The sequence below is a fragment of the Crinia signifera genome, chromosome 4 (assembly GCF_055691185.1).
Source record: "Crinia signifera chromosome 4, ASM5569118v1, whole genome shotgun sequence".
NCBI classification, from domain to species: domain Eukaryota; kingdom Metazoa; phylum Chordata; class Amphibia; order Anura; family Myobatrachidae; genus Crinia; species Crinia signifera.
Genome location: NC_139220.1, coordinates 167,396,390 through 167,423,349, shown reverse-complemented (window position 1 = coordinate 167,423,349; position 26,960 = coordinate 167,396,390). Strand labels below are relative to the sequence as shown.

The following is a 26,960-nucleotide window of genomic DNA, read 5'->3' as shown; positions in this document are numbered from 1 at the left end:
GCCCAAATCACACTAGTGGATGGGGGCCTATACACATTTCTATCAGAAAAATTTCAGAAAATGTCAAATTGTACTACTTAACTCAGTGATGGCAAACCTTGACACTCCAGCTGTTGTTGAATTACGCATCACATCATGCCCTGCTACAGTTTTACTATTTGGGCATGCTAAAACTGATGCAGGGCATGCTGGAAAGTGTAGTTCAACAACAGCTGGAGTGTCAAGGTTAGCCATCACTGACTTAACTTAAAGAAGCTGACATTAATCCTCACCAAAAATGGCTTGTGCAATGATGGTCTATTTACAGAACATGGACAGGACTATGTTTCCTCCCATTCTAGATCTGCTCCACCGTACATCATCTTGTGTAACACTATTTCATAACAGGGACCATTTGCTTAGATAGATATACATCTCTTGTGTATATGATTGTGTTCTGAAATGCGCACGCCTTGGGTGATTGGACATGCTCGGCTATTTGAATCATATCTAGTTGAGCTTGAATAAGAATCACACAGATTTAAAAAGTTGCTGTTGGCACAATAAACACATCAGACTTATCTTGTCTATCTAATCCTTATTAAAAAATAATGGACTCTTTCTCTGTATTCCAGCTAGTCCTACATAAGTGGGGGCTTGAGGGTATTCATTTAGATGGGTGGTCGGGGAATGGGTAAATGAAATTCCTGGGGGTAATGGATGGTTGCGCTGCCGAGACAGCCGGGACATGCATATGTATATATATGCACGCCTGGCTATTTCTCGGCAGCGCAACCGTCCATTACCCCCAGGAATTTCATTTAATTGCATATAGAATCTATATATAGAGTCTATATGCATGCCTGGCTGTGTGTATTACAGTACTGTAGTGCAGTGCAGTGCGTCAGGCCCTTGTGTATAACACGCTTCCCTGCGTGATGCCCCAGGCCCCTCCTTCAAGACCGCCCGCTTCTTCAGTTGAGTCGATTAGTTCCTGCGCCATCTGTACTGCTGCTGTGGTGCCTAGTTTCTTTGCCTGGTTGTAGGCTCCTGTCAAGGTATACCCATCTCTAGTCTAGGGAAAAAAATGTGCACAAGCTGTCACTATATCATCTTGAAATACTGACACTAATAGTTACCTGCACGTTACATTATAAATGGCTACACTACACACAGCCTGGCAGCCGATGATGATGAGGATTACCATGTATGGCTGTGTGTAATACAAATTTTGTTTGCAGGTTTCTCCATTTACACAGTTGTGCCGCTGCTACTAAGGGATGCACCTGCTTCTTCTATATACAGCACTGCTCCGTATTTTCTGGAGGCCGGATGAGCTATAAAGACAAACCAGAGCACTGTGGGCTGAGCGAGGTGTCCGGGTCAATGTTCTCCATTGAGAACACTGGCCCCAACCTGCGCGCAGGTTATTAATCGCGACCGGATTCAGAATGGCGGGGCCGTGCATTTAAATCGCTGTGTGGACTACACATACAGCGATTTACATGTGTTTTCAGGAATTTTCTGAGCAATTCCGTAACATCGCTCAGAAAATGGCTGAATTTCACCCCATGTAACCTTGTCTGTTACATGGAATGTTAGCTTAGTGGTAGGGCAGTTGCTCATAAACAAGCTGTTGCATCTGAGCTCTTTGCCATGCTGTGTTCAGTCACTTATTTTACATTCTTTCCCAGGGTTGCGCACACAAATTTTGATAATGATGGTTTAATGATAGCCAGTGTATTGCAGTAGAAAAGAGTCAACATTATTTTTGGGTACATTAGAATTACTGTACAGTGATTTTTCAGGTGAGTATAGTCAAATCTGGGGAAAAAAACACATGCAGCTCCCATTTGCACATTACAAAAAAAAAGAAATAACTTCTACATATATTCTCCTATCCTTTAACCCAGGGCTGGGCAATTGCGGCCCTCCAGATGTTGAGGAACTACACATCCCAGCATGCCTTGCATCAGTTTCAGCATGTCCACATAGCAAAACTAATGCAAAGCATCCTGGGATGTGTAGTTCCTCAACATCTGGAGGGTCGCAATTGCCCAGCCCTGATTTAACCCATTATATTCAGTTTACAGAAAATTACATGAAAAGTGACAGATATGCTTATTTTCGGATTTATAGAAGCAAAATCGAATCCTAAACTAAATCGAATGGTGTTTGTGTCACTTTCGATCTACATTCAATTTGATGCGTGCTTCTGTTTTCTCAAAATCAAACAGAAAAATCTACTTTAGAAAATTGACTCTAACATTGAATCAAAAGCAAACCGATGTGTGTGTACAGGGCGTAAGTCTGAGGTTTCCACTAATCTGTGACTGAGACAGGCTGGAAGTGGTCATCACTGATGTCACAGACCCTCCTTCAAAAGGCCTGGGCATGCAGTTGTTCTTTTCAGACCCACTTAAAAAACATCAGGTGTCCACCCCCAAATGGCTGCTTCCGTTCAGACAACCGACGAGGATTAATCTTAATGGTCTGCTCCCTGGTCTGTACGTGCACAGAAGACAGAGGGGGTCAGTAACGACCTACTTATGCGATATAATGAACGATATCGCTCAGAAGGGCCAAAATGTGCGATATCGCTCATTATATCGTCTAGTGTGTACTAGGGGCTTTTCTTGTTAGTTTTTCTTGTTTTATATGTCTGACTCAAAAACTAAGTGGATTTTTATATTTATTTAAACCTGATTGTTATACTATACACTTGTAAGACCCTAAGGGTGAAATGTAATTGGATAAGAGATTCAGAAAGTGAGAGATTTGGTATAATATCTCCAGTTTTTTAAAGCGGCAATCATTTACACTGCAAAATCAAACTGGTTTTGCGCTGTAAATGATTGCCGCTTTAAAAACCCCAGAAATTTCTTACCAAATCTCTCACTTTCTGAAACTCTCATCCTATTAAATTTCCCCCAATATGTATGATTACATAAAAACAAAAAACAAAAACCCCGGAATGTTAACCAAACTATACTTAAAATCCATTTTGAGATGTGACTCATGTTACATATGAGTGTGACTCACTTTACATTTTTGTCCCCATTCAAAGGGCTCTGCTACAAAATACTCAAACCTGGAGAATCCACAGGAATGAATAGCCCTGTGAATATGTATTACATTTTTCAGATTGGGCAAGAAAATTCTGTGACTTGCGTTACCCATGTTGCATTGACTCATGTTACATGTGACTGGTATTACAATATATTTTTGGGGGTTATTTTTTCCATATATGTTCAATGTTTGCACATGTTGGAAATCGATACGCAATAATATTTTTCAATTATCACACAATATACTGTGTTCTTTTACAGCATAAACTGATGTTCTAAACTGTTAGTGCTTATGTGAAGTTTAAGTTTCATGTGTTTTGACCTATATTTCATGGACATAATGTTTAATGTTCTGTATAACCATGCATACACTGTTGCTTCTGTTTTGTAACAGATGTGAAGCTTCTACAAGCTGTGGACCACGTGAAAGACCAGACTTTCTTCCTCAGCCAGATATCACAAAATGCGCTGAGGAAAACTTTATTTCCGCTTGGAGGATTGACAAAAGGCTATGTAAAGCAAATTGCGGCAGAAGCTGGATTTCAGCATATTTTAAACAGAAAAGAGGCAAGATTTTCTTCTTTTTTTTTTTTTCTTTTAGATTTTGAAGTTATTAATCCAGGTACCTTGATGGGCATTTTGGAATAAACAGTTGAGAGGAGATTAAGGATTTTGGCCAAACACCCCAGTTGTACACATGCACTTGCTCACATTGACTATGTAAAGCTCTCAACCAGCCCACATTTTAATTTTTTCTTTGTTCTGTCATGTGACTCCCCTCTCTACTTGTACTTAAACCCTGGTGGGTCCTTGTGATTGGAGCATGTATTGAAGTGACATCACTGCCACTTTCATGTTCACAATCCCAATGGAGAAAAGTACTTGTAGAGACTGCACTTAATTGTAACTATATATTAATTCCTTGAGTGCTTGTGACACTGTGAGGAATTATGCATCATCTGGGGATAGATGTAAAAAACACTTATGGGGAAAGCACACGTTATATGATGGGTGAGACACAGCACATCAGTACTAGGCTGAGGTGCTGATGGTGGATTTGACAGGTGTCGGAGGAGGGAGTTTTCACTCCCCCAGCCCAGCATCTGAGATGTTAATACATCTCATTGTTGCCTCTTCTTGATTCCCTTCTGTAAAGAGGTGAAACGGGAAGGGTTAAACCTGCACAATATGTGTGGGTATAATACATCTACCTGTGAGGCTGCAGCATACTTGCTAGAACCACAGCTTGGCCTATGTATGATTTTCAGTACTTCTGTACTAGCACGGCGCCCATCGCATCGCAGACCATATCGCATGCGATGCGATATCGGCCGATGTTCTACAATGGCATACAATTTTAAAATTGTATGGCATTGTATATGGCATTCAATGCGATGGGATGCGACTATAAATTGTATAAGCACCCTAATGGGTGCTTACAATGCTTAAATGCACCCCCACGCCACCCCCCAAGTATAAACGTGAACCCGAAGCGTGGCGAGCCCAGCGGTACGCGTCCTCCGACCTTTTCATACCCCCAGTTGATTTTATAAAGTGTGGCGAGCACAGCGAGACACCGAGCTCGAAGTGTGGCGAGCGGACGCGGATACCTTCATAGGTATCCGCGTCCCCTCGCGGGCTTCACAGGTATCCGCGCCCGCTCGCCACGCTTCGGGCTCGGTGGATCGCTGCGCTCGCCACACTTTATAAAAACAACTCCACACCGACGTGGATAGTGGGGGTATGAAAAGGTCGTAGGACGCGTACCGCCGCCCCACGCGGGCTCGCTGCGCCCGCCACGCTTCGGGTTCACGTTTATACTTGGGGGGTGGCGTGGGGGTGCAGTTAAGCATTGTAAGCACCCATTAGGATGCTTATACAATTTAATATCGTATATGGGTCAAAATCTCATCGCATCGCATGCCATCGGGTGTATGGCATGGGATGCGATAAAAAAAATCGGGCGACTAATTATCGTAGGCGCTGTGCTAGTACACAAGTACCTGATTTTCTGTATGTAGAATAAGGACAAATCTATGCAACAGGATGGTTTCTTGTATTTTTGGGCCACATTGTACACACATTGTAAACTCTTTTTAAAATGTAAGTTTGTGTCTTCAAAGTACATCTTGTGGTTAAAATAAAGTACTTGAGCTTTACCTTCATTTTGGATTGATGACCCTAAAACAAAGTAGTGTGCCAGAAGGGCATTTAGTAGGTGTTCTTAGGTGGGATTGAAACACTATCCTATTAAACCGCAACACTCCTGAATTTCACAGTTTTTCTTGCTGCTTACAATGAGGTGAAATGCAGGTTTAAATTCAGCCAGCCACAGAATTGGAGTGCCCTGTTTTACAGGTGCATCACATGTGTGTGAATATTTAGATCAGTGATGGCTAACCTTGACACTCCTGCTGTTGTTTAACTACACGTCCCAGCATGCCCTGCATCAGTTTCAGCATGGCCAAATAGCAAAACTGTAGCAGGGCATGCTGGGATGTGTAGTTCAACCACATCTAGCGTGTCAAGGTTAGCCATCACTGATTTAGACAGTAGTGCTTGGGAGGGAGCAGGTGTATGTAAACTGGGGTGGGGAGAGCGACACTGAACAAGCTGACCAGTGACTAGCTGGGTGAGCAGTATAGTGAGAAGCAGGGTCACTGGATTTTTAAAACTTTATGGATGTAATCAGTACTATTTTTCTGGAAAAATAGGTTCAGGAACTCCAGGTCTGGGGGCGGATCAATTGAATAAAAAATAACATATATAATAGAGATAGGGAGGGAGAGATAGATATATATATATATATATTGTATTTAGAAACAAAGGCACTCACAGGTGACTTTAAAATAAAACTTATCTTATGAAAAGTACATTTTCAGTTCCTGATGATGTCATATTTAATTGGAGGTTCAGGAACTGAGTTCCTGCTGGTTCCTGCTGAAAAATAGCACTGGATGTAATTGTTTGAATCTAATGCTGTCTGTGCCCTTCTGACAAAAGGAGCCCCCCTAAAAAGATTGGGAGCAAAAAAGTTTTTTGCCATTTACCCAATGTTTCACTGATAACATTTTTTGGGGGGTACTATGCAATTTGGTCAGCTGGGGAAAAAAATACATTTGTTCCCGAAAACACACCTGTTCAGTGAAACCTGTGTTTTCACTCAAACACTTGGCTACTTCTGGGGATTAGATTTTGCCTGCCTGTGGTAGGTGAAACAAAATCCTATGTAAGCCATGGCCCCAGTTGGCTTATCGGGACTAATTGTATAGCCATGGAGAGACCATTACCCACAGTTATATACCCACACCCATCTAAAAATACAGCTAGTGGTTCAGCAAAAAAAGATTATATTTCCTATATAAGGAAAACATTACAGGTTATTATGAATACAAATGTTTGCTAGGCAATTTTTACACATATTTTGACAAATTCACTTAACACTCAAAGGGCTCAACTATTACTTTTGTTACTATCTATATCTATCTGCAGTAGGTGTGTGTGTGTGTATATAATATATAATTTGTCTGCTGCTTAACCCTCATTTAGATATAGCTGGTGCACTGCTTAATTAGCTATTTGTTAATAGCAATATTTATATATTTTGAAATACTTATTTCAGATCTCTCTCTCTCTGTAGAGCATGGGAATATGTTTCATTGGTGAACGAAATTTTGAAAAGTTCGTCCTCGAGGTTAGTTATATTGGGAGTTACAAGTGAAATGTAGTAGCTAGGCTGCCTGTTTATAGCTGTTTTTTTTAACTTTTTTTTTTTTTTTTAGTATTTAGAGCCTCAGCCTGGAAATTTTGTTTCAATTGAAGATGGTAAAATCATAGGCACACACAAAGGTGACTACTGTGTTTATATTGCTCTATCTGTTTCACAGTATAATTGGTTTAACTGCTTACTCTGGTATATGTAGTTTACAATTTCTACGATGTAACATGCAAAGATAATTTGCATACAGTCTTACGCTATATAGTTGATGTTGCACAGTTTTTGACAAATGACCACCGTTATATCATTTATTATACTATGTATTAAACAAATGCACAATCTACAAAACTATGGTAATATGTAATGGAATATGTACTACTTTCAGCAAAAAACAATGACAAATTGTGGTATCATGTTGTGTTGATGAAAATGCACGGTATTTGCGGTCTGCAATAGTTGGATGACCACAGGGGCAGACCTTTCCCGAGAGCATGTGTTTTCTGGTAAATGAGATGCTAATAGAATTGTTCTCCTGTGGAGTCTGCTGTTCCTCAGAACAATGCTCTGTATCAGGACACAGAAACACAATCTCCCCTATTAACAATGGATGCATCCCTGCATGAGATCCTTGTATTTCATATGTTTTTATTTTAAAACCTTATATAATCTTATAGTGCTGTTAAAAAATTCACTTGAGTAAAGAAGAAAAATCTATATAGAAATTTGGACTATAGGTGGTTATCCTCCATTTGGTGTTAGATATTTTTATACATGACGTGAAAGTTCGCAAAGTAAAAAAAAATCCATTTAACTTGTTTCTAGGATGGTTTTTGTTCACGTTGGGCCAGAGGGCAAGAATAGGCGGTAAAAGAAATGCATGGTTCATTGTGGATAAAGATGTGACCACGGGGGAGGTCTTTGTAGTAAGTATATTTTTCATGTCATTGTAAAAAGGCTACAAGTTTAGACCCTTTTCTAACTTTTTGAATAGCATTTGTTCATCTTATATAGTGTTAGTAACTTTTGGGGGAAATGTAATAGGATGAGAGAATCAAAAAGTGAGAGATTTGGGGCCAGATTCTCTAAGCTTCAAAAGTGAAAAATTCCGGGGTGATAAACATGCAGCCAATCAACTCCTACCTGCCATGTCACAGGCTGTGTTTGAAAAATGTCAGGCAGGAGCTGATTGGCTGGCTGTTTATCACTCTCCATTTTATCACTTTTGAAGCTTATAGAATCTGGTCCTTGGTAGGAAATCTCCAGGTTTTTAAAGCCGCAATCATTTACACTGCAAAACAAGTTTGATTTTTGCAGTATAAATGATTGCCGCTTTAAAAAACCTAGAGATTTCTTACCAAATCTCTCACTTTCTGAACCTCTCATTCTATTACATTTCACCATTGGTGTCTTGTTTTCTTACTGTACTTTTCACACTGACTTTTTGAAGTATGGAACTACCATAGAGGAGGTTGGTTAAATCCATATATATCACAATCCACTACACATTTTGGTACTTGTGTAGTTTCACGGCGCCAGCATGGCGTACACTCGCCACGAAATATGTCCAAAAAAGTAACTTAACTCCATGCCAACATGGATAGTTCATACCTCCACTATCCATGTTGGCATGGAGTCGATTTTAAATAGCGTAGCGAGCCACTGAGCCCGCAGCGTGGGCGAGCGAAGCGAGCCCCGCAAGGGGACTCAGACGCACGGCGCCATGAAACTACACAAGTACCCACATTTTTAATGCTGGTGTAATACATATTTTTAATAAAGTGGAAATTTATTTTTTACACCAATTAACAGAAACCTCCTTTTGCCAGGAGCCCATGTGGCCGGAAAGGTAGAAGCAGTGTAATAACCTAATTTAATTACACTACTTTCTGGTTTGAATTTTCTCCAGTGGTTGTCGGGATGTGCCTATCCTAGCGGGGCCAGGCTGCTTGGTGAATTGGTCTATGGGGGCTGCGGCTGCGGTTTTATATCTACTATAGTAGATATAAAATATACTATCTACTCCCTCATTTTAGTGTCTAATCCTGACTCTCCTCCCTGCAGCCTTTCCGGCATGCTGAACCCATCCCATATACAGTACTGTGTAAAGGCCCCCATACACTAGGGTGACTTGTCCTGAGGACAAGTCGCCCCCGACTTTCCCCTGAGCTTCCCCGGCAGCTCCCCGGGGAGCTTGATAAGATTGGCACTTGATGTGCCATTTTTTACATGTGATAAATCGTCTCGATTTATCACATATAAACCCGGGGAGCAGGGGGGGGGGGGCTGCAGAACAGGGCTGCTGGTGGGGGGCGCTGCTAAGGCAGCGTGCAGGGGACGCTGCGGGGGACAGTGACAGAGCCGGGGGAGGCGGGAGCTGTCAGTGCTGGAAAAAAAAGCCCATACAATGAATGGGCAGCATGTGATTGGCTGAGCGCTCTCTCAGCCAATTGCTGACTGGCTGAGAGAGCGCTCAGCCAATCACAGGCTGCCCATTCATTGTATGGGCTTTTTTTTCCAGCGCTGACAGCTTTTCCTGCCCGGCTCTGTTACTGCCAACTCTGTGTCCCCCGCAGCGCCCCCCTGTCTTACTAGCAGCGTATAGCATAGCTAGAGCATAGCCTGTCGGCGCGGCAGGAGAATAGAAAGAAATCTTATTCAAAAGACTGGGCGGCCGCTGATTGGCTGGGAGCCGTCAATGCGCGCGGGGGGGGGGCGCTGACAGGGGGGCTGTATATAAAGATATATCGGATCTGAACATCGTGGGTGCTAAAAAGTACCCATGATGGCTCAGATTCCGATATATCTTATGTTCTGTAGGTCCGACGCCGTGATCCGATCCGATGCGCGTGGGACCGCGCATAAGATCAGATGTCAAACACATGAGATTTTGGGCCAATTTCACCCGATTTATCGGCCCAAAGGGCCGAAATCGGCTGAAAATCGCATAGTGTATGGGGGCCTTAAACGTTTTAGGCATGTGTAAAAATATTGATTTAGATTTCATCTGTTCACTCACTTTGCATTTTGTTAATTAAAAAAAAAATACTCTTCTATTTTCGAGAGCATTCTTACTTTGCAGCATTTTTTTCCTGACCTGCCTAAAACTTTTGCACAGCATTGTGTCTGTCTGTCCGTCCCTAATGCAGTCACTGTGGTTAGGATGGTGAAGACCACTGGTTCTGGGAAGCTGTCAAATTTCTGGCGTAACTGGTAAAACCTGCTCAGGGCTTCCATTTAGGAAAGACTCAGGGACTATAAGGTACTTACATAAGTTGTGGAGCACTTCGAGCACCATATACCTGAATTGTATTGTAGACCTGGGAGACTCTAACTTGCATAGGTGGTTTTTCCACTTTGAAAAAAAAAAAATCCCAACACAATAATTATCCCAAGACGCAAAGTAAGTTTACAAATATCTTTACACTGTTAGTTGTATCACCTATAGGCCTGTTTATCAATTAATGTTTGCAGGTGCTAAAGATACTCCCTGACAATGGGTGAGACCTAGTTTGAAATTCCTCATTTTTAAACAAATACTGAGCAATTGGTGCAGACAAAGCAAAGTTTATATTGTCCTTACCTACTGTAATCTTATATTATGCATAAAGTACATAATAAATAGATGGACAGATTTGTCCACATACATCTAGCCCCCTTTCTCATTAACCAGCCCTTCTAGACACCTCACACAATGGCATGACTCAGTAGTGGGCATCTCACGCACGACCAACTGATCAAAATGATATGTGGCATGCCTATATTCAGTGTGTGAGTGTGGCTGTATCTGCATACGCAGTGCTACATTAGTGTCTTCCAGGAAACGGTCCATTTCTAATGCATATACAGCAACAGTCACGCACAAATAAGTCTTTATTAACAGTATAGCGCACACATATTCCGCAGAGCTTTTAAAGAGAATATTTCACCATTCACATCAGTACCTGCCCCAGTATATCTATATCTATATATAAATATATATATAGATATATAGATATATAGATAGATATAGATAGATATATACGCACACACATTCTAGGGTTAATTTGTTGGGAACCAATTAACCTACCAGTATATTTTTGGATTGTGGGAGGAAACCGGAGTACCCGGAGAAAACCCATGCAAGCATGGGGAGAATATACAAACTCCGCACAGTTAGGGTCATGGGGGGAATTGAACCCATAACCTCAGTGCTGTGAGGCAGTAATGCTAACCATTGCACCATCCGTACTGCCCCTATTTAACAGAAAAAGTTGCAAAAAAGACACCAAGCAATACAGAGTCTGACAAATCTCATGTGTAACGTGACAGGCATTGCATGGAGGAGAGATGTATGTGGACATATCTGTATGATTAAAGGTTAACACAAGAAAGTTCTGCACCTAGTGGTGTACTGACATACCTAAAGACACCTACAAGTATAAAGACGTTAGACTCTGTAAGAGGCCTGTGAACCTGAAGTGCAGGTAATGGGAGTGTGTTAAAGTGTAGGGTAGATTTTGATAATTGTGGTTATATGAACAAATATATGTCAGGTTGTCTTTGCCTGTTTCAGTGTGGTATGTGTGTGATTATATATAATGAGTAGCATAACTATTACAGCAGTTAAATCATCTGTAATATGATCATATTGCGCTTTGATTTCTGTGTTCATGATTTACAGCAGAATATTGAAAATATATTTGATATTCTAGTTCATGGTGCATTAGTTATAATGATATTATAAACCCACTGTACTGAGAATATATATACTCATACACACAATGTCTGTTTTGCTTGAAGCCAATAAACATACCAGTATAATATTGGACTAAGGGCCAGATGTATCAAGCTTCAAAAAGTAATTAAAATGGAGCCAATCAGCTCCTACCTGTCATGTTACAGGCTGGGTTTAATAAATTACATGTAACATTGTAATATCTAGCCAACCAAATCTAATTGATCCAAACGGTCTAGCTACTTGTGCACAGCACAAAAATGATCCCCCATAACATGGGGAGTAGTCAATGCATTTTTTCAGGATGTGCAGCGAATCCTGTTTAGGATTCGCTGCACATTCGCAGGGTTCCGGAGGGCTGCAGCATCCGCTGCCAGCCTCCCTGTCACCCTATTCAACATCGCAGGGGCTTGCTGCCCCTGACTGCAAATTTTAACGCTGCAGGGACCCGGGGGACGGCGGCAGGTAGGGAGATGGAAGCCTCCCTGCCTGCCCCAGAGTGGGAGGGAAGGAGGGTTACCGGGGACACAGGCAGCAGAAGCTGCCCCCCCTTCCCCGGGAGAGCTGGCAGGGGACACAGGTAGGGAGCCGCTGCCGCTCGTGCATATGTAATAACCGGGAGCAGTGTGAAGTGAACATATGAATGTGTAATGAGCGGCTTCGGCTCCCGGCCCCCTGTTGGCGAATGAATGAAAAAAAAAAAAAAAGTAAAAAAATAAATGAAATTAAATATATATTCATGCGATTCAAACACATGAATCAAAATAGCATGCCCCTTCACAGAAAAAAAATTCAGATTTTTTGACACCAAAAAAAAAAAAGCAACAAAAAACTTTATTTTAAAAGATCACTTTCCAGTTCCAGTTCCACTTAAAAAGATGTTGAATGCAAAACGGTGAATCATGGCAAAAATGCTGAATCCGAGTAAAAACCCCATTGAAATACACCAGCGAATTGCAGCGAGTATGAAACAGAAAACTGGCCTGCAATCACTGTTCGCTTTCGGCGACATTGAATAGGGTGAATCAGATTTTCAGTGAAAAAAGATTCACCGCAAGGAGTGAAAACAGCCCGATTCGCCGTAAAAAAAACGGTGAATTGGGAGCATTGAATACTGCCCATTGTATCAGTTACATCAAATAACCAGATTTCATGTAATCATTGACTTGTATCATTAATGTATTTTCTCTTTTATTTTCCTATTTATTTAAGGCTCCATCTAGAGATCACCCAGCTTTGTACACTGACCAACTACAAACTGATCGAGTGCACTGGCTTTCGGGAAAGCCTCCTGCAGATCTGGTGCAGAACAAGATAATAGAATGTCATTTTAGGTTTCAACACCAGATGGCGCTAGGTGAGTTTACCATAGACACATTTTCCTTATTGCAGTACATGAAATATGTGTGGGTGTATTGTCATACCAAGTAGAATTTGTTCCCTATAACATACAACTTTGTTTATTTTGTCTAAAGAAGGATGTTATTCAGCGAAGCAATGGAAAGTGGCTATTTTTTGAGATGATGCATTAGAATTTCATTCATAAAGACTAAAATGAGGATGCCATTATACTAACATACATACGTGTTATTTTGCATTCTGTGTACTTATAAAGATAATCTAAGATATTTGGGCATTTCTATTTTAAAATAATTTTATTTATATTTAAATATTTTTTCTTTTTACATAAGCTAAATTGAACATCTTGTTTACTGCACGCAGTGCTCTGCAATTAGCCTTTGACTGAAGTGTTGCCTGATGACTTTGGCTGGTATGTCTGTGTGGTTATAGGAGATCTTGGCGAGTTATGTATCATGCTGTTGGACTTGTTTCTTGATGTAAATGCACCCACAGCGCTCTGTAATCCCTGAGAAATGCGCTGCCTGTCACGTCTTGTTACCTAGCTCAGACATTGTGTTTGAAAGACTATTTTTTTTTTACAGTAGATACATTGTTCAGAGGGTGAAGAGAAGCTTTAATTGCCATGGGCATAATAAAGCATCTAAACCATAATTACAGCTGTACTTGAATATGGAAACTAAGCCAGGTCTGTCAGTAACCATTTTCTGCTGCTTGTCTGGGCTGTAGCATTTTTAGTCTAGTTCATAGTGAATGTAGAATCTTATAAAGTTTTGCAAAGCACATCCTGTAATCACATGATACTGGAGATTATTTAAATATCCACATGTTTGTCGTAAACTGAATTGTACTGAAGGTCTTGGAATATTTGCTGCCATTAGTCTTCATATATAGTGATTTGAGGTTGGGAGAAGCTTGACTGATCTTGTCTACATAGGAGTTAATTCAGAGTCAGAGGGGGGAATCTGCCGCTGCAACAGTGTGGGAATGTCGGACCCCTCGCCATCCAATCTTACTATGGACTTGTGGATCTTTTATAGTCTACCCTTTTAAAATATTTAATTTCTTCTTTAACCCTTTAATTGCTTAGTGAATTTATGAGAATGTGTGAAAATTGCCAGTAAACCTTTTTATTCATCATAATGACCTGTAATGGTTACCTTTTTTTTGTAGGAAATATCTTTTTTTTTTTTTTACACAACATATTTTATTTGAATTTATAGAACAAGTGTGAGTGACGCTGGCATTCTTAGTGGATATTTTGAACATCTCACAGAGATGTTGGCACTCATAGGGTTAAAGTTAATTATTGTTTGTCTTTTAGAGGTCTGTGTATTGACACTAAACCAGGATGGGTCGGTTTGGGTACAAATCGTGAAGCCAATACGAGCCCTGACACCTGGACAGGTGAGCAATCAATTTTGTGTCTGAGACAAACAATGTATGGAATGAGAGCAAATATATTTATATTGTTTCTCTGCAGGGTAAATAAGGCTTCTTTTGCATGTATCACACAAATGTTAGACTGCTTTATTTTTAAACTTCAATTTAGATTTCAGTTTAAACACACCTCACCCAAATCTAAAGGTGCCCATACACGCTGCGATTGCAGTGTGCAATGAGATGCGCGATCCCGTGGACATCCCATCGCACAGTTTAAAAAACATGTGCTGCACATACTTTTTAAAGTAGCTTCGGATCGCATTGCACGCAAATCGCATGCGATATAGTCCAAAACGCATGCAATTATCACAGCGTGTCTCTATCTGCATATGTTACATCTGCCCCACCTGCAGTGTAATATGGTTTGCCCATTTGCAGTTTTTTTTTCTTTGCTAACAAAGCTGAATCAGGCCCTTTGTATGCAAGTGGTGGATCAGAGATGCTGGTGGTTGGCGTTTAACCCCTTCAGTGGTGTTTTTTTTTTAGGAAGCGCTCCTCACTGGGCGAGTTTTTTTATGGGGAGTGCTCCCTAAAAAAAACCCCCATCACTGCCTCACCGGCCCTGCGCCCTGTCCCTGCTTGTCATAAGCCGGCGCCGGAGACTTCTATAGAAAAGCCGGAGGGGAGGGAGCAGGAGGCGCAACAGAGGGGAGGGAGCCGGGCAGCACTGAAGCTGCCTGAGTTCAGCGATTGGACTCTGCAGCACTGCGCGGCTCTAAACAGTGGCAATCCCGAGAATTTTCCGGGCTTGCCAGACTGGGCACTGAGGCACAGCCCGGAAAATTCTCGGGATTGCCACTAAAGGGGTTTAAACAAAATATAGTGGTTGTGGTTTTCTTCTACGCCCCCCATGGCAGCCAATACGATGGGTTACACCCCCTTTCCTCCTTAGATAGACTGGACCAAATCTCTGGGACTGCCCACTTTGGGTACATAGCCTCGCTCCTCCTCCTGCCTAACTGTCTTTTCTCCTGTAGATAGAGGACAGAGTAGGTTTGTTTATTTTGTATTGCTTACCTCATTCTGCGGGGGGGGGGGAGGAGTAGGAGCGTGACCTCTGAATCCTGCCATGTCTGCTAGGGACCATGCCGGTGGGAGTGTGCCCCTTTTTGGGAGTGTGCCCATTTGGTCCAGTGCTGGGACGTTGTGGGACCAGGAGGATTGCAAGGACCGGTCCGGCGCAAGCAGAGATTCCCGCCAGAGAGGGAAGAGACGTCATCCCCTCTGGTGCCGGGTTGCAAGTACTTCATGTCGGAAGTATGGCAGTTGGGTGCAATGCTGTGGTGGCTGTGTGAAGGAGCTGTGCGGCATCATGGATTTGGCTTCCTTCCCATTCAGCTGACACTGTCCCTGGGAGGTAAGCCTTATTTTTATTGGGCATTAGAGTTTTTTTGTTTCAGATAGTTAGTATCTGTCATGTTCATTGTAGTGTGCCTGCTGCTAAAACTGGAGAGACTGGGAAGAGAATCACTAAAAAGAAGCATACCGTTCATTGTGCTTCCTGTGATAAGCCTGTTAAGGGTTCCCAGAATGGTGTGTTCTGTAACGACTGAGAGCAGCCCCCTGAACCTGTGCCTAGTCAGGCGAATATGCTTCAAGATTTAATGGACTGGATGAGGAAGTCCTTTGGAGCTGCAGGAATTCCTCCTTAGACAACAATCAAATAAAAGATCCAGATCACAAGCAGGCTTCAGTGAGAAGTCCGGATCTTCCGAGGAGAGATTTGATGATGAGGGATCTAGTGAAGAGTCTGGGGGGATTAAAGAAGGATGCAGGCTGTTTAATCTGGATCTGTAGACAGTTTACTTAAGAACATATACAAGACTATGAAGTATAAGGAGCCGGGACCGTCAGAGAAGCAGGATGTGCTATTTGAGGACCGGTCCAGGAGAGGCAAAGTCTATCCGTTTCAAAAGGTGATGAAAGATATAATTTCCAAAGAATGGTCGAACCTGAATAAAAGGCAGAGGAAATTATCTAGGTTAGACAAGATGTACCCGTTTGAGGATGAACAACTCCTGAATTGGTGTTAGATTCCGAAAGTAGATGACGCGGTGGCAGAAATAACATCAAAGACAACCATTTCAGTTCAAGATGAGGCAGCTTTTAGGGATGCGATGGATCGTAGGATGGAGAATTCCCTGAAGAGTTTACATCTGTCATCGGCTACAACTTTGGAGTAGCATACATCTGGAGTAGCAGTGGCGGCGGTTTCTAGAGCCTTAAGAATTTCGGGTTCGACCCTGCATACTGATATGGCAGACAAGATTTCCAGGCAGCATTTATTAAGAAAACTGGAGATTATGCAAAAGGCCATTGATAGACTTTGCAAGGCTTCTCTGGATATGGTATAGTTTTCGGCAAGATCTATGGCTGCCGGAGTAACAACCAGAAGGGCTCTATGGTTGCATACTTGGAGCGCTGACTCTAATTCCAAGAACCGTTTGGCGACTTTGCCATATGAAGGGTCTTAGTTGTTTGGTGCCAAGTTGGACGACTTGATCCAGAGGATGTCGGGAGGAAGGTCAGTGAGGCTACCTCAGGAAAAGCGGAGGAAGTTCCCAGTGTCCTCAGCTTCTAAACGACAGTTTCAAGAGGCCAAGGCTTACAGGCCAGGCTGTCAGTATAACAGGAAGCCTCAGTCGGGATCCTCTTGTCAGACCTTTCATCAGCCATTCAGGGCAAATAAGACAATGACTACAATGGCCCGGTGCGAGTGGGAGCCCGTTTGACAAGATTTACAGATGCCTGAGAGACTTCTGTCAGCGACAGATGGGTTATCTCAATCATCAGACATGGTTACAGGATAGAATTTGCCCAGCAGCCTGTGGGGAACAGGTTCCTACAGTCCCGGCTACCGTCAAGAAGAATAGAGAAGGTTGCCCTGCTGGATCTTCTGAGCCAGCTTTTGTGCATAGGAGTGGTGGAAAAGGTTCCGAAGGCCCAGTGGGGCATAGGATTCTATTCAAGTTTATTTCTGGTGTAGAAGAGTTCCCGAGGTTTCAGTATGATCCTGGACCTAAGAAGACTCAACTCTTTTATCAAAGTGAGAAAATTTCACATGGAAACTCTGAAAACGATTCTGGCTGGAATCAGAAGAGGCCACTTCCTGGCATCATTAGACCTAAAGGATGCGTATAACCACATTCCTATCCACCAGATGGACAGAAAGTTTCTAAGGTTCTGCATACAGGGATGTCATTTCCAATTCACTTGCCTACCGTTCTGTCTGTCCACCTCACCAAGGGTATTCACAAAGGTGTTGGTGACACTGATTGCTCTTATGCGAGAAGAAGGCATCCAAGTTTGGCCGTACCTGGACGACATCTTGGTAGCAGTAAGATCAGCATAGGCATTGAGAGAAGACTTGGTGTTTGTCATGGAGTTTCTTCAGCAGCACGGATGGGTCATAAATCAAGGAAAGAGTCATCTGCAGCCAGTACAGACTATCCAGTTCCTAGGGACCCTGATAAATACCCAAAGTTTCACTGTGTGTCTGTCCAAGGAGAGGTGTCTGAAGATACGGGAAATGGCTCATTCTGTCATGAAGAAAAAGGTTGTCTCTCTGAAACTTGGTCTAAGGTTGCTAGGAATGATGGCCTCAGCAATTGGAATTGTCCCTTGGGCACAGTGGAGGTTGCGGTTGCTACAGTGGTGTCTGCTCCCTTATGTCAGGATGAAGGTCAGTCAAGGGGTTCTGGTGAGATTGAGTTCAATATCCAGAGCATCCCTTATCTGGTGGGTGAGCAAAAGGCTGGAATCCAGAGTGTCCTCTCTGAAGTTACCCAGATATCTGATCATGACCACAGATGCAAGCATGTCCGGATGGGGAGCTCATATGACTCGGTTTGTCAAGGGTCTTGGACCTCGAGAGAAAGTCGAATGTCCTCCAATTGGAGGGAGGCAGAAGTGGTGTGGAGAGTGATCTGCGATTTTAGGGAGAATCTAAGAGGAACACATCTCAGAGTGTTTTCCGACAACGTCTCAGTGGTGGCCCATCTCAATCATCAAGGTGGAACCAGGAGCAAGGCACTGATGGACAAGGCTTCAAGGATCCTAGCTTGGGCAGAAAGGAATCTGAAGTCCTTATCAGCAGTGTATGTTCCTGGAAGGAACAATGTGTTGGCAGACTTCTTGAGCAGAAAGCAGATCTGGGTACTTGTTTAGTTTCACGGCGGCAGCTCTATGCTACGCTGACAACGTAGCCGGCGCCGTGAAACTAAACAAGTGCCATACTGTTTGGCTCCCCCTGCTCCCGGCTGTGTGCCGCCGGGCACATCTCTATCTAACCACCTCCCACTCGCTTGCACCTCTTGTAATCTGTCTGTCTCCCCTTCCTACTAGATTGTAAGCTCCTCCGAGTAGGGCCCTCTTCCCTCCTGTTGTCAAAGCCCACTTCTCTTCACATTTCACTCACAGCTCTCCTATACTCCAACACTCAGTGACCATCTTCGTCTGCATACTCATCTCCATCATTGGCCTCAAGCCTCTAGTTGTATGTTGATTGAGTCCTCACTACTTACATTTAAGCTGTAATGTGTATTGATCTGTGGCGCTCTTTATTTGTACTGTATTTTGTTATTTATTCAATGTTATGCCAAGTTTTGTCTCCCTGTATTGTTCCTTTGTACGGCGCTGCAAAATACTTGTGGCGCCTTATAAATATAATAATAATAATAATAATAATCTCCCCCGCTCTCGGCTGCCGGCTCCCATACTGTATGGCTCCTCCTGCTCCCGGCGCATCTTCCCCCGCACCCGGCTGTGTGCGCGGCGCTGTATGGCTCCCCCCACTTCCGAGTGTGGCGAGTGGTATGACGTGGATAGTGGGGATATTTACTATTGTGTAGTTTCAGGGCTCCAGAAGCAGTTACGTAGTTTACGTAGGCAGCATAGTGCTCTATTGGTATTCTCAATACTGCACTATGTAACTGCCGCCCTGAAACTAAACAAGTACCCAGATCTGTCCAGGCGAATGGAAACTAAACAGTAGGGTGTTCGAGATGGTTGTACAGAGGTCTCGGATGCCGGATATAGACCTCATGGCAACCAACACCAACAGGGAGGTGAAGAGATTCTACGCAAGATATTCTCTACCGCAGGCTGTGGCAGTGGATGCTGTCTCGGATCGGTGGAGCTGACGTCTCGGGTATGATTCCCACTGATCAATCGGGTATTGAAGAAGATTGTGGAGGACTGAGTGGAAGTTATAGCCATCCTTCCATTCTGGCTAAGAAGAGCTTGGTATGCTACCGTTCTGAGGATAGCAACTCAGGAACCTTGGGTCTTACTAGTCAGTCCAGATTTGTTGCTTTAGGGACCGGTCTGTCATCCCAGTCCAGCTCTATTATGTCCGAAGGCGTGGAAACTGAGAGGTGGTTATTGAGGCGACAGGGCCTGTCGGAGAAAGTGACTGAAGTTCTGCTGACAGCTAGAAAGGAGACTTCATGGCCTATTACAGAGTATGGCGAAGATTTATTGCATGGAGGAAGTCACCTGGAGGTCTGGAAGAGACTTCGGTTGCTCAGGTTCTCCAATTCCGATACGATTGATTTCAGTTAGGTCTGGCAGTTTCTACCATCAAGGTCCAGGTCGCAGCCTTGAATATTCTTCTTGAGAGAAGACTAGCAGAGGAGGAATTGATAAAGCGGTTTTGCAGGTCCATCTATAGACTACGTCCTCCGATTTAGATCATTGGCGGCTCTCTGGGATTTGAACCTGTTTTGAATGCCCTTATGAAGCAGCCTTTTGAGCCTCTACAGGAGTCTTCACTAAAGTTCCTTACTTGGAAATTGGTGTTTCTTGTAGCTATTACCTCGGCTAGGAGAGTCTGAGAAATTCAGGCGTTATGGGCTGAGGAGCCCTATCTTCGTATGTTCCCTGAAAGGGTCGTTTTACGTACACATCCCGATTCCCTTCCCAAGGTGATCTTGTATTTTCATCTGAATCAAGAAATTGTGTTGCCAGCATTTTATCCATGTCCACAGACTGAGGAGGAGGAAGCCTGGCATACTCTGGATCTTGTGAGCGGAGTCAAGATATACCTTGAGAGAATGAAGGTCAGGGAGAAAAAAGACAACTGGTTACATTAACTTTTAGGAGGATAGTACAAACTGGTAGTACTCCAGTCATCTCGCCTAATAGCAGTAAGATGCATACGCATAAAGGATTCTTTGGAATCCCTCTGTATTGGACCAGTAACCTCTCCAATGGTAGATATCACACCGAACCCATGTATTGTTGCATTAGAGAGACAACTCTTGTATTTGCCACATAAAGCTGCTAGAGGTGATATAAAGTCAGGAAGTAAGGTAAGAGAGATGCCACTACAAAGTATGAAAGAAAGGTAGTAGAGATGCCACTTGCATATTATGGTGTCAGGAAAGAAGGTAGGAGAGATGCTACTACAGAGTCAGGAAGGAAATGTATATTATAAAGGAAGGAAGGAAGGTAATATATGCTACTACAGAGTTGGTAAGGAATGTAAATTATGGTGTCCGTAAGGAAGGTAGGAGAGATGCTACTACAGAGTCAGGAAGGAAATGCATAGTATGGATTCAGGAAGGAAGGTAGGAGAAATGCCACTAGAGTTGGGAAGGAAGGTTGGAGAGATGCCACTACATAGTTGGGAAGGAAGGTAGGAGAGATGCCACTACAGAGTCAGGAAGGAAATGCATATTATGGATTCAAGAAGGAATGTTGGAGAGATGCCACTACAGAGTCAGGAAGGAAATGCATATTATGGATTCAAGAAGGAAGGTAGGAGAGATGCCACTACAGAGTTGGGAAGGAAGGTTGGAGAGATGCCACTACAGAGTCAGGAAAGGAAATGCATATTATGGATTCATAAAGGAAGATAGTAGAGATGCCACTACAGAGTATGAAAAGGAAGGTGGGATGTGCATATTATGGTGTCAGGAAGGAAGGTAAGATATGCCACTACAGAGTTGGGAATGAAGGTAAGAAATGCAAATTATGGCACGAGGAAGTAAGGCAGGAGAGATGCTATTCAAGTAAGGAAGGTAGGAAATGCATATGATGAAGTCAGGAAGGAAGACGCCACTACAGTGTTGGGTAAGATGATATTACAGCATGGAGTCCAGAAAGAAAGGATATGTCACTAGAGTCCGGGAGCTGCATATTTCCTCAGTCAGGCGATGCGATTGTAAAGGCATACGTGCCTGATTTTCTGCATGTAATCATAAGCACCTCCAAATGACCACACATTTTGGATATATACAAAGTGGAGTATGCACTCCCCATTGGATCCCATTTTCTTCTTCTCATTAGTCCCAAATATATGTTTGAATGTAACGCACTTTGCATTTACCATGCTTGCATGAGTGTATGCCAATTTACAGATCTGGTGTTATTTCATACTGTTAGATCTGCAGAACACTGTATAAATTGCTTGCTTATATACATCAGGTTTTGTGCTGCAATAATCAGATTTTGGTTTCTGGAAAAATTGAATTTATCCACCTTCAAGTTGACAACTCCTGTTTATGTTTCTTTGCCTGCCAGTTTGCGGTCTTCTATAAAGGAGAGGAATGCCTTGGAAGTGGTAAAATTGTCAGACTGGGGCCGTCGTTGTACTCCTTACAGCTGGGCCAGAAGAGCACGGAATCGGCATCACATTTATTGACATAGTGTTTAAGGACCTGGCTCTGTGATACTGAAGCTTTCTTGGCTGATTGGAAGCGTTCAGTGAGATACATCACCATCTCTGCTTTAATTAAAAAACAAGTACTAACAAACATTGACTGGAATTCTACCTCGGAGGCCTTCTATACACAATGCTGGATTGTTTTATCTTTAGACAGTATGTGAATTTGAAAATTTTGAAGACCATATATTTTCCAGAGCATAGTAAACTACAATGCACTTTTTTTAAATTATGAAAAACAGTCGAGACCTTTTAAGAAAAAAATATATGGGTGTTTATATTATTCTGTGTTGGTAGTCTTTGTTCTTTCATCTGTTTTACAGTAGTAGTGATTTTATAGTTATCTGCTTTTAAACAGCCCCTTCTCTTCCAAGCGTTTCCTGCATGCCTAGTAAAAAGGTTTGTGGTCCCTTTTTATTTATGGCACCAATTTAGTATTCACTGTACATCATGTGTAACTTTACAATAGAGCTGTAGGAGAAATCTGCTGCCCCCTTTGCACATAGAGGGTGATGTTTAATTTAAAAAAAAATGGTTAAAGGGATTTTATGTGGTGGTGATGAAAACCAACTTATTAGTTGACTTTTTCAGATATTAATTGGCTGAGCATGTTTTATAAGAATATTAGTTATAATATGGTTCCCATTTGCCATGTGTATGTCCAGTCCAGTTCATGTTTTGGTTTAAAAAACAGACTGGCATTGCATTGTGTAGTAGTGGGTTTGTTTGTTGTTATCCTTCCACTTATGGCCCATACACACTTAGATTATCTTATGCTGCTTTCCCACTGCCTACACGGGTAATGACCCGTTTTTTTTAAACGGGTCTTTAAACGGGTAAGAGCCAAAAGACTCTTTCCCACTGCAGCCTTTAAACGGTAAATTACCGTTTAAAAGCTGTTTTTGTCACATTCCCACTTACCCGTTTAAAAACCCGTTTAAGCAGTGTAAAGATAGGGGGGGGGGGGGGGGAGAATTTAAAAAAAAAAAACGGCGTGGGGTCCCCCCCACTGCCGTAACCAGCACCAGGCTGAAAGAGCCGGGGCTGGTAATAAAAAATCAGGAAACCCGACAAATAGGGGTTCCCTGATTTTTTACAACCAGCCCCAGGTCCGGGGCTGGTTCCCAAAATACGGGGGACAAAATGACTAGGGGTCCCCCGTATTTTAAGAACCAGCCCCAGACCAAACAAGCCAGCAGGGTAATGTCACAGCCGGGGGACACTTATAATATAAGGTCCCGCGGCCAAAACATTCTCCCTACCGACCAGTCAGCCTGGCCAGGGGCCCTGGGGGAGTGGGGACCCCCCCAATAAAGGGGTCCCCCCCCTCCAGGACTTACCTGACCAGGCTGAAGCCTGGTGCTGTCCTCGATGCCCCTGGGCGGTGGGCATCGAGCTGATGGTATGGTGTAAAAAATAGAATAAAAACCATTGTCTTTTACTGGTGAACTATGAGTCCCAGCAAGCCTCCCCCGCAAGCTGGGACTTGGAGAACCACAAGTCCCAGCCTGCGGGGCATTAAAGGGCCCGCTGGGTCTTGTAGTTCCACAGTAAAAGAAAGAGTTAAATAAACACACTGACACACGTGAAAAATAAAAGTTTAATACATACATAACACATACATACTGATACTTACCTATCTTGAGCCCGTAGGTAGCCCTGGTCCTGATGTCCTGGTCCGTGTCGGCGTCTGTATCCATGTCGGCATCCCTGTCGGCGACGGCGTCGGCGGTCCGGAGTCCGAAGAAATCCATTTGGGAAGCTGTGGAAGGAAACCATACTCACCTGTCCCACCGCGACGTAGTCCAGGTAAGTGTCTTTGCAAAAAAATAAACCGAGAACGCGAAACCAGACCGGACTGACGGAGACGCACGTGTGTTTGTTTACATCGTGCGGCTCCGCCTCCCGAATGCCGCTATTGGCCGCCTTGCGGCCTAGCGGCTCCTGATTGGCCGCTAGGCCGCAAGGCGGCCAATAGCGGCATTCGGGGGCGGAGCCGCACGATGTAAACACACCGTGCGGCTCTCTGCCTGTTCGCTTGGTTCGGGTGTCGGTTTGTTTTTTTTGCAAAGACCTTACCTGGACTACGTCGCGCTGGGACAGGTGAGTATGGTTTCCTTCCACAGCTTCCCAAATGGATTTCTTCGGACTCCGGACCGCCGACGCCGACAGGGATGCCGACATGGATACAGACGCCGACACGGACCAGGACATCAGGACCAGGGCTACCTACGGGCTCAAGATAGGTAAGTATCAGTATGTATGTGTTATGTATGTATTAAACTTTTATTTTTCACGTGTGTCAGTGTGTTTATTTAACTCTTTCTTTTACTGTGGAACTACAAGACCCAGCGGGCCCTTTAATGCCCCGCAGGCTGGGACTTGTGGTTCTCCAAGTCCCAGCTTGCGGGGGAGGCTTGCTGGGACTCATAGTTCACCAGTAAAAGACAATGGTTTTTATTCTATTTTTTACACCATACCATCAGCTCGATGCCCACCGCCCAGGGGCATCGAGGACAGCACCAGGCTTCAGCCTGGTCAGGTAAGTCCTGGAGGGGGGGGGACCCCTTTATTGGGGGGGTCCCCACTCCCCCAGGGCCCCTGGCCAGGCTGACTGGTCGGTAGGGTTAATGCTTTGGCCGCGGGAACTTATATCATAAGTGTCCCCCGGCTGTGGCATTACCCTGCTGGCTGGTTGTGCCTGGGGCTGGTTCTTAAAATACGGGGGACCCCTAGTCATTTTGTCCCCCGTATTTTGGGAACCAGCCCCGGACCTGGAGCCTGGGGCTGGTTGTAAAAAATCAGGGAACCCCTATTTGTCGGGTTTCCTGATTTTTTTAATACCAGCCCCGGCTCCTTCAGCCTGGTGCTGGTTACGGCAGTGGGGGGGGACCCCATGCCGTTTTTTTTTTTAACGTGTAAAGGGCTACCCCTTTCCCACTGCCGAAAAAACGGCTGTTACACGTTAAAAACACTACTTTTTACACGGGTAACAAAAACCGGTATTTGTTACCCGTGTAAAGCAACCTGGAGCTTTCCCACTGCAGCTCTAGCCGTTTAAAAAGGCTAAAAAAACGGCATTTACACGTGTAAAGCCTGCAGTGGGAAAGGGGCATTATTTTACCATCTGGCTGACAATGAAAATCTGAAATGACAATTGACCATTTGCTCCTAAACCTAAAAAACAGACAAATTGGTTAAATCAATTCATGCAGATGACCGCTTTGTCAATTTTCAAGCCTTTGGGAGCAAATGGTTGATTATAATTTGATTTGAGATTGGAAAGATAATCTTAGTGTGTAAGAGCCTTTAACAATGAGCCATGCAACTACTGACAGAAAGATTAATTGTCATATACAAATGTTTTTTTTTTATACCATAAGCATCTATAAAGATTTATATATTTATGGCAGCTTTGCCATAGCACAGTACTAAACCCAATTTTAAGAATAAAGTCGATGAGATGTTTTAAGTTTATATTCGAGCTTGGTTGTACACCAATCAGCATAATATTAAAATTACAAACCTGACCCTTTAAGGTATAGATGCTATAAAGGCCCCCATACACTAGCCGATTTTGGTCCGATTTCGGCCAGATCAGTCGGATCTGGCCGAAATCGGACCAAAATCGGCTAGTTTTGATGTCCCCTCAGATCCGATGCGCGGTCCCGTGGGCATCGGATCTGCGTCAGGTGGTCGGACCTGCTGCACGTCCGACCACCCGACTTGGGACCTAGTGGGGCGGCGCGGCGGTGGAGGGAGCAGGGGGGGCTGGGGATGCTGCGGGGGACACAGGCGGCATAGAGCCTAGCAGGGGGAGCCGGCCGGGAGCTGTCAGTAATGAATAAAAAAAAAAGCCCATACAATGAATGGGCGGCCTGTGATTGGCTGAGCGCTCTCTGTCCCCGGGTTTTTTACATGTGATAAATCGAGACGATTTATCACATGTAAAAAATGGCACATCAAGTGCCAATCTAATAAAGCTCCCCCGGGGAGCAGCAGGGGAAGCTCAGGGGGAAGTTGGGGGCGACTTGTCCTAAGGACAAGTCGCCCTAGTGTATGGGGGCCTTTTGACCTTTGAAGGCATCCTGTGGTATTTAACACAAAGACATTAATTGCAGATTCTGTAAGTCCCATAGTTTGTAAAGGCCTCCATGACTCAAAGTTGTTTTTTCCAGCATATCTCACAAATGCTCATATGAATGAGATTTGGGGAATTTGGAGGCCAAGTCAACACCTTGAACTCTGCAAACATTGTTCAGGAATGTTTTGAGGAACATAACTGTGCTGGGAACTGGGACAAGGGGTCTACAGCAAAAAGGTAGACAACCATTAGGTCGACATGTAAAAAGGTCGACACAAACATTAGGTTGGCCGTGTGTAGGTCGACAGGCAAAAGGTTGGGGTTTTTCACCTTTTTTTTACCCGATTGTCGACACAGTCGACATGGACACAGTTTGAAGTGCATCACATCCCCTTACATCACTCGCCATGCTTCGGGCACAGTGCCTCGCAACGCTTGGCATACTATTTTATTCTCCCACCATGCCCTAGTGGATGGTAGGGCATGTCGACCTAATGCTTGTGTAGATCTTTTTGCATGTCGACTTTTTTGCATATGTCAACCTTTTTGCTTGTGGATCTAATGGTGTTGACCTAATGGTTGTCTACCTTTTTGCTGTAGACCCGTTGTCCGGATCCCACTGTGCTGCAGGGCCCATTATCCCGCTGAAAGGGGCCACTGCCATTAGGGAATACCCTTGCCATGAAGGGATGTACTTCGTTAGCCTCAATAGGTGGTACATATAATAGGGTAGGATGCAATACTATAGAAATGTGGTCAAACCCCCGCCACCGCAGTGTTCTAAAAGTTGGCTGAATTGCCTATATGCATTAAGCTTCAGGTACTAATTAAGTCACCTGTGCTCAAGCCTGGATATCACTAAAACCAGCACTTGTTGGTGTGCCTTGAGGACCGTGGTTGGGAATGCCTGGTTTAGGGTTAGTTGAAGG

General features: G+C 43.6%; 1 protein-coding gene across 1 annotated transcript in view; it reads left to right on the top strand.

Moving 5' to 3' along the window:
- TRMU (tRNA mitochondrial 2-thiouridylase) overlaps window positions 1-22,859 on the top strand; it is a 36,320-nt gene extending 13,461 nt beyond the window's left edge. The window contains exons 5-11 of the mRNA XM_083182923.1: window positions 3,442-3,614; window positions 6,688-6,741; window positions 6,830-6,896; window positions 7,588-7,688; window positions 12,692-12,836; window positions 14,163-14,245; window positions 21,806-22,859. Of these exons, the coding sequence (XP_083039049.1) occupies window positions 3,442-3,614; window positions 6,688-6,741; window positions 6,830-6,896; window positions 7,588-7,688; window positions 12,692-12,836; window positions 14,163-14,245; window positions 21,806-21,931 (749 nt within the window). The 3' untranslated portion in view covers window positions 21,932-22,859. The remainder of the gene's footprint in view (window positions 1-3,441; window positions 3,615-6,687; window positions 6,742-6,829; window positions 6,897-7,587; window positions 7,689-12,691; window positions 12,837-14,162; window positions 14,246-21,805) is intronic.
- Window positions 22,860-26,960: the final 4,101 nt, after the last annotated feature.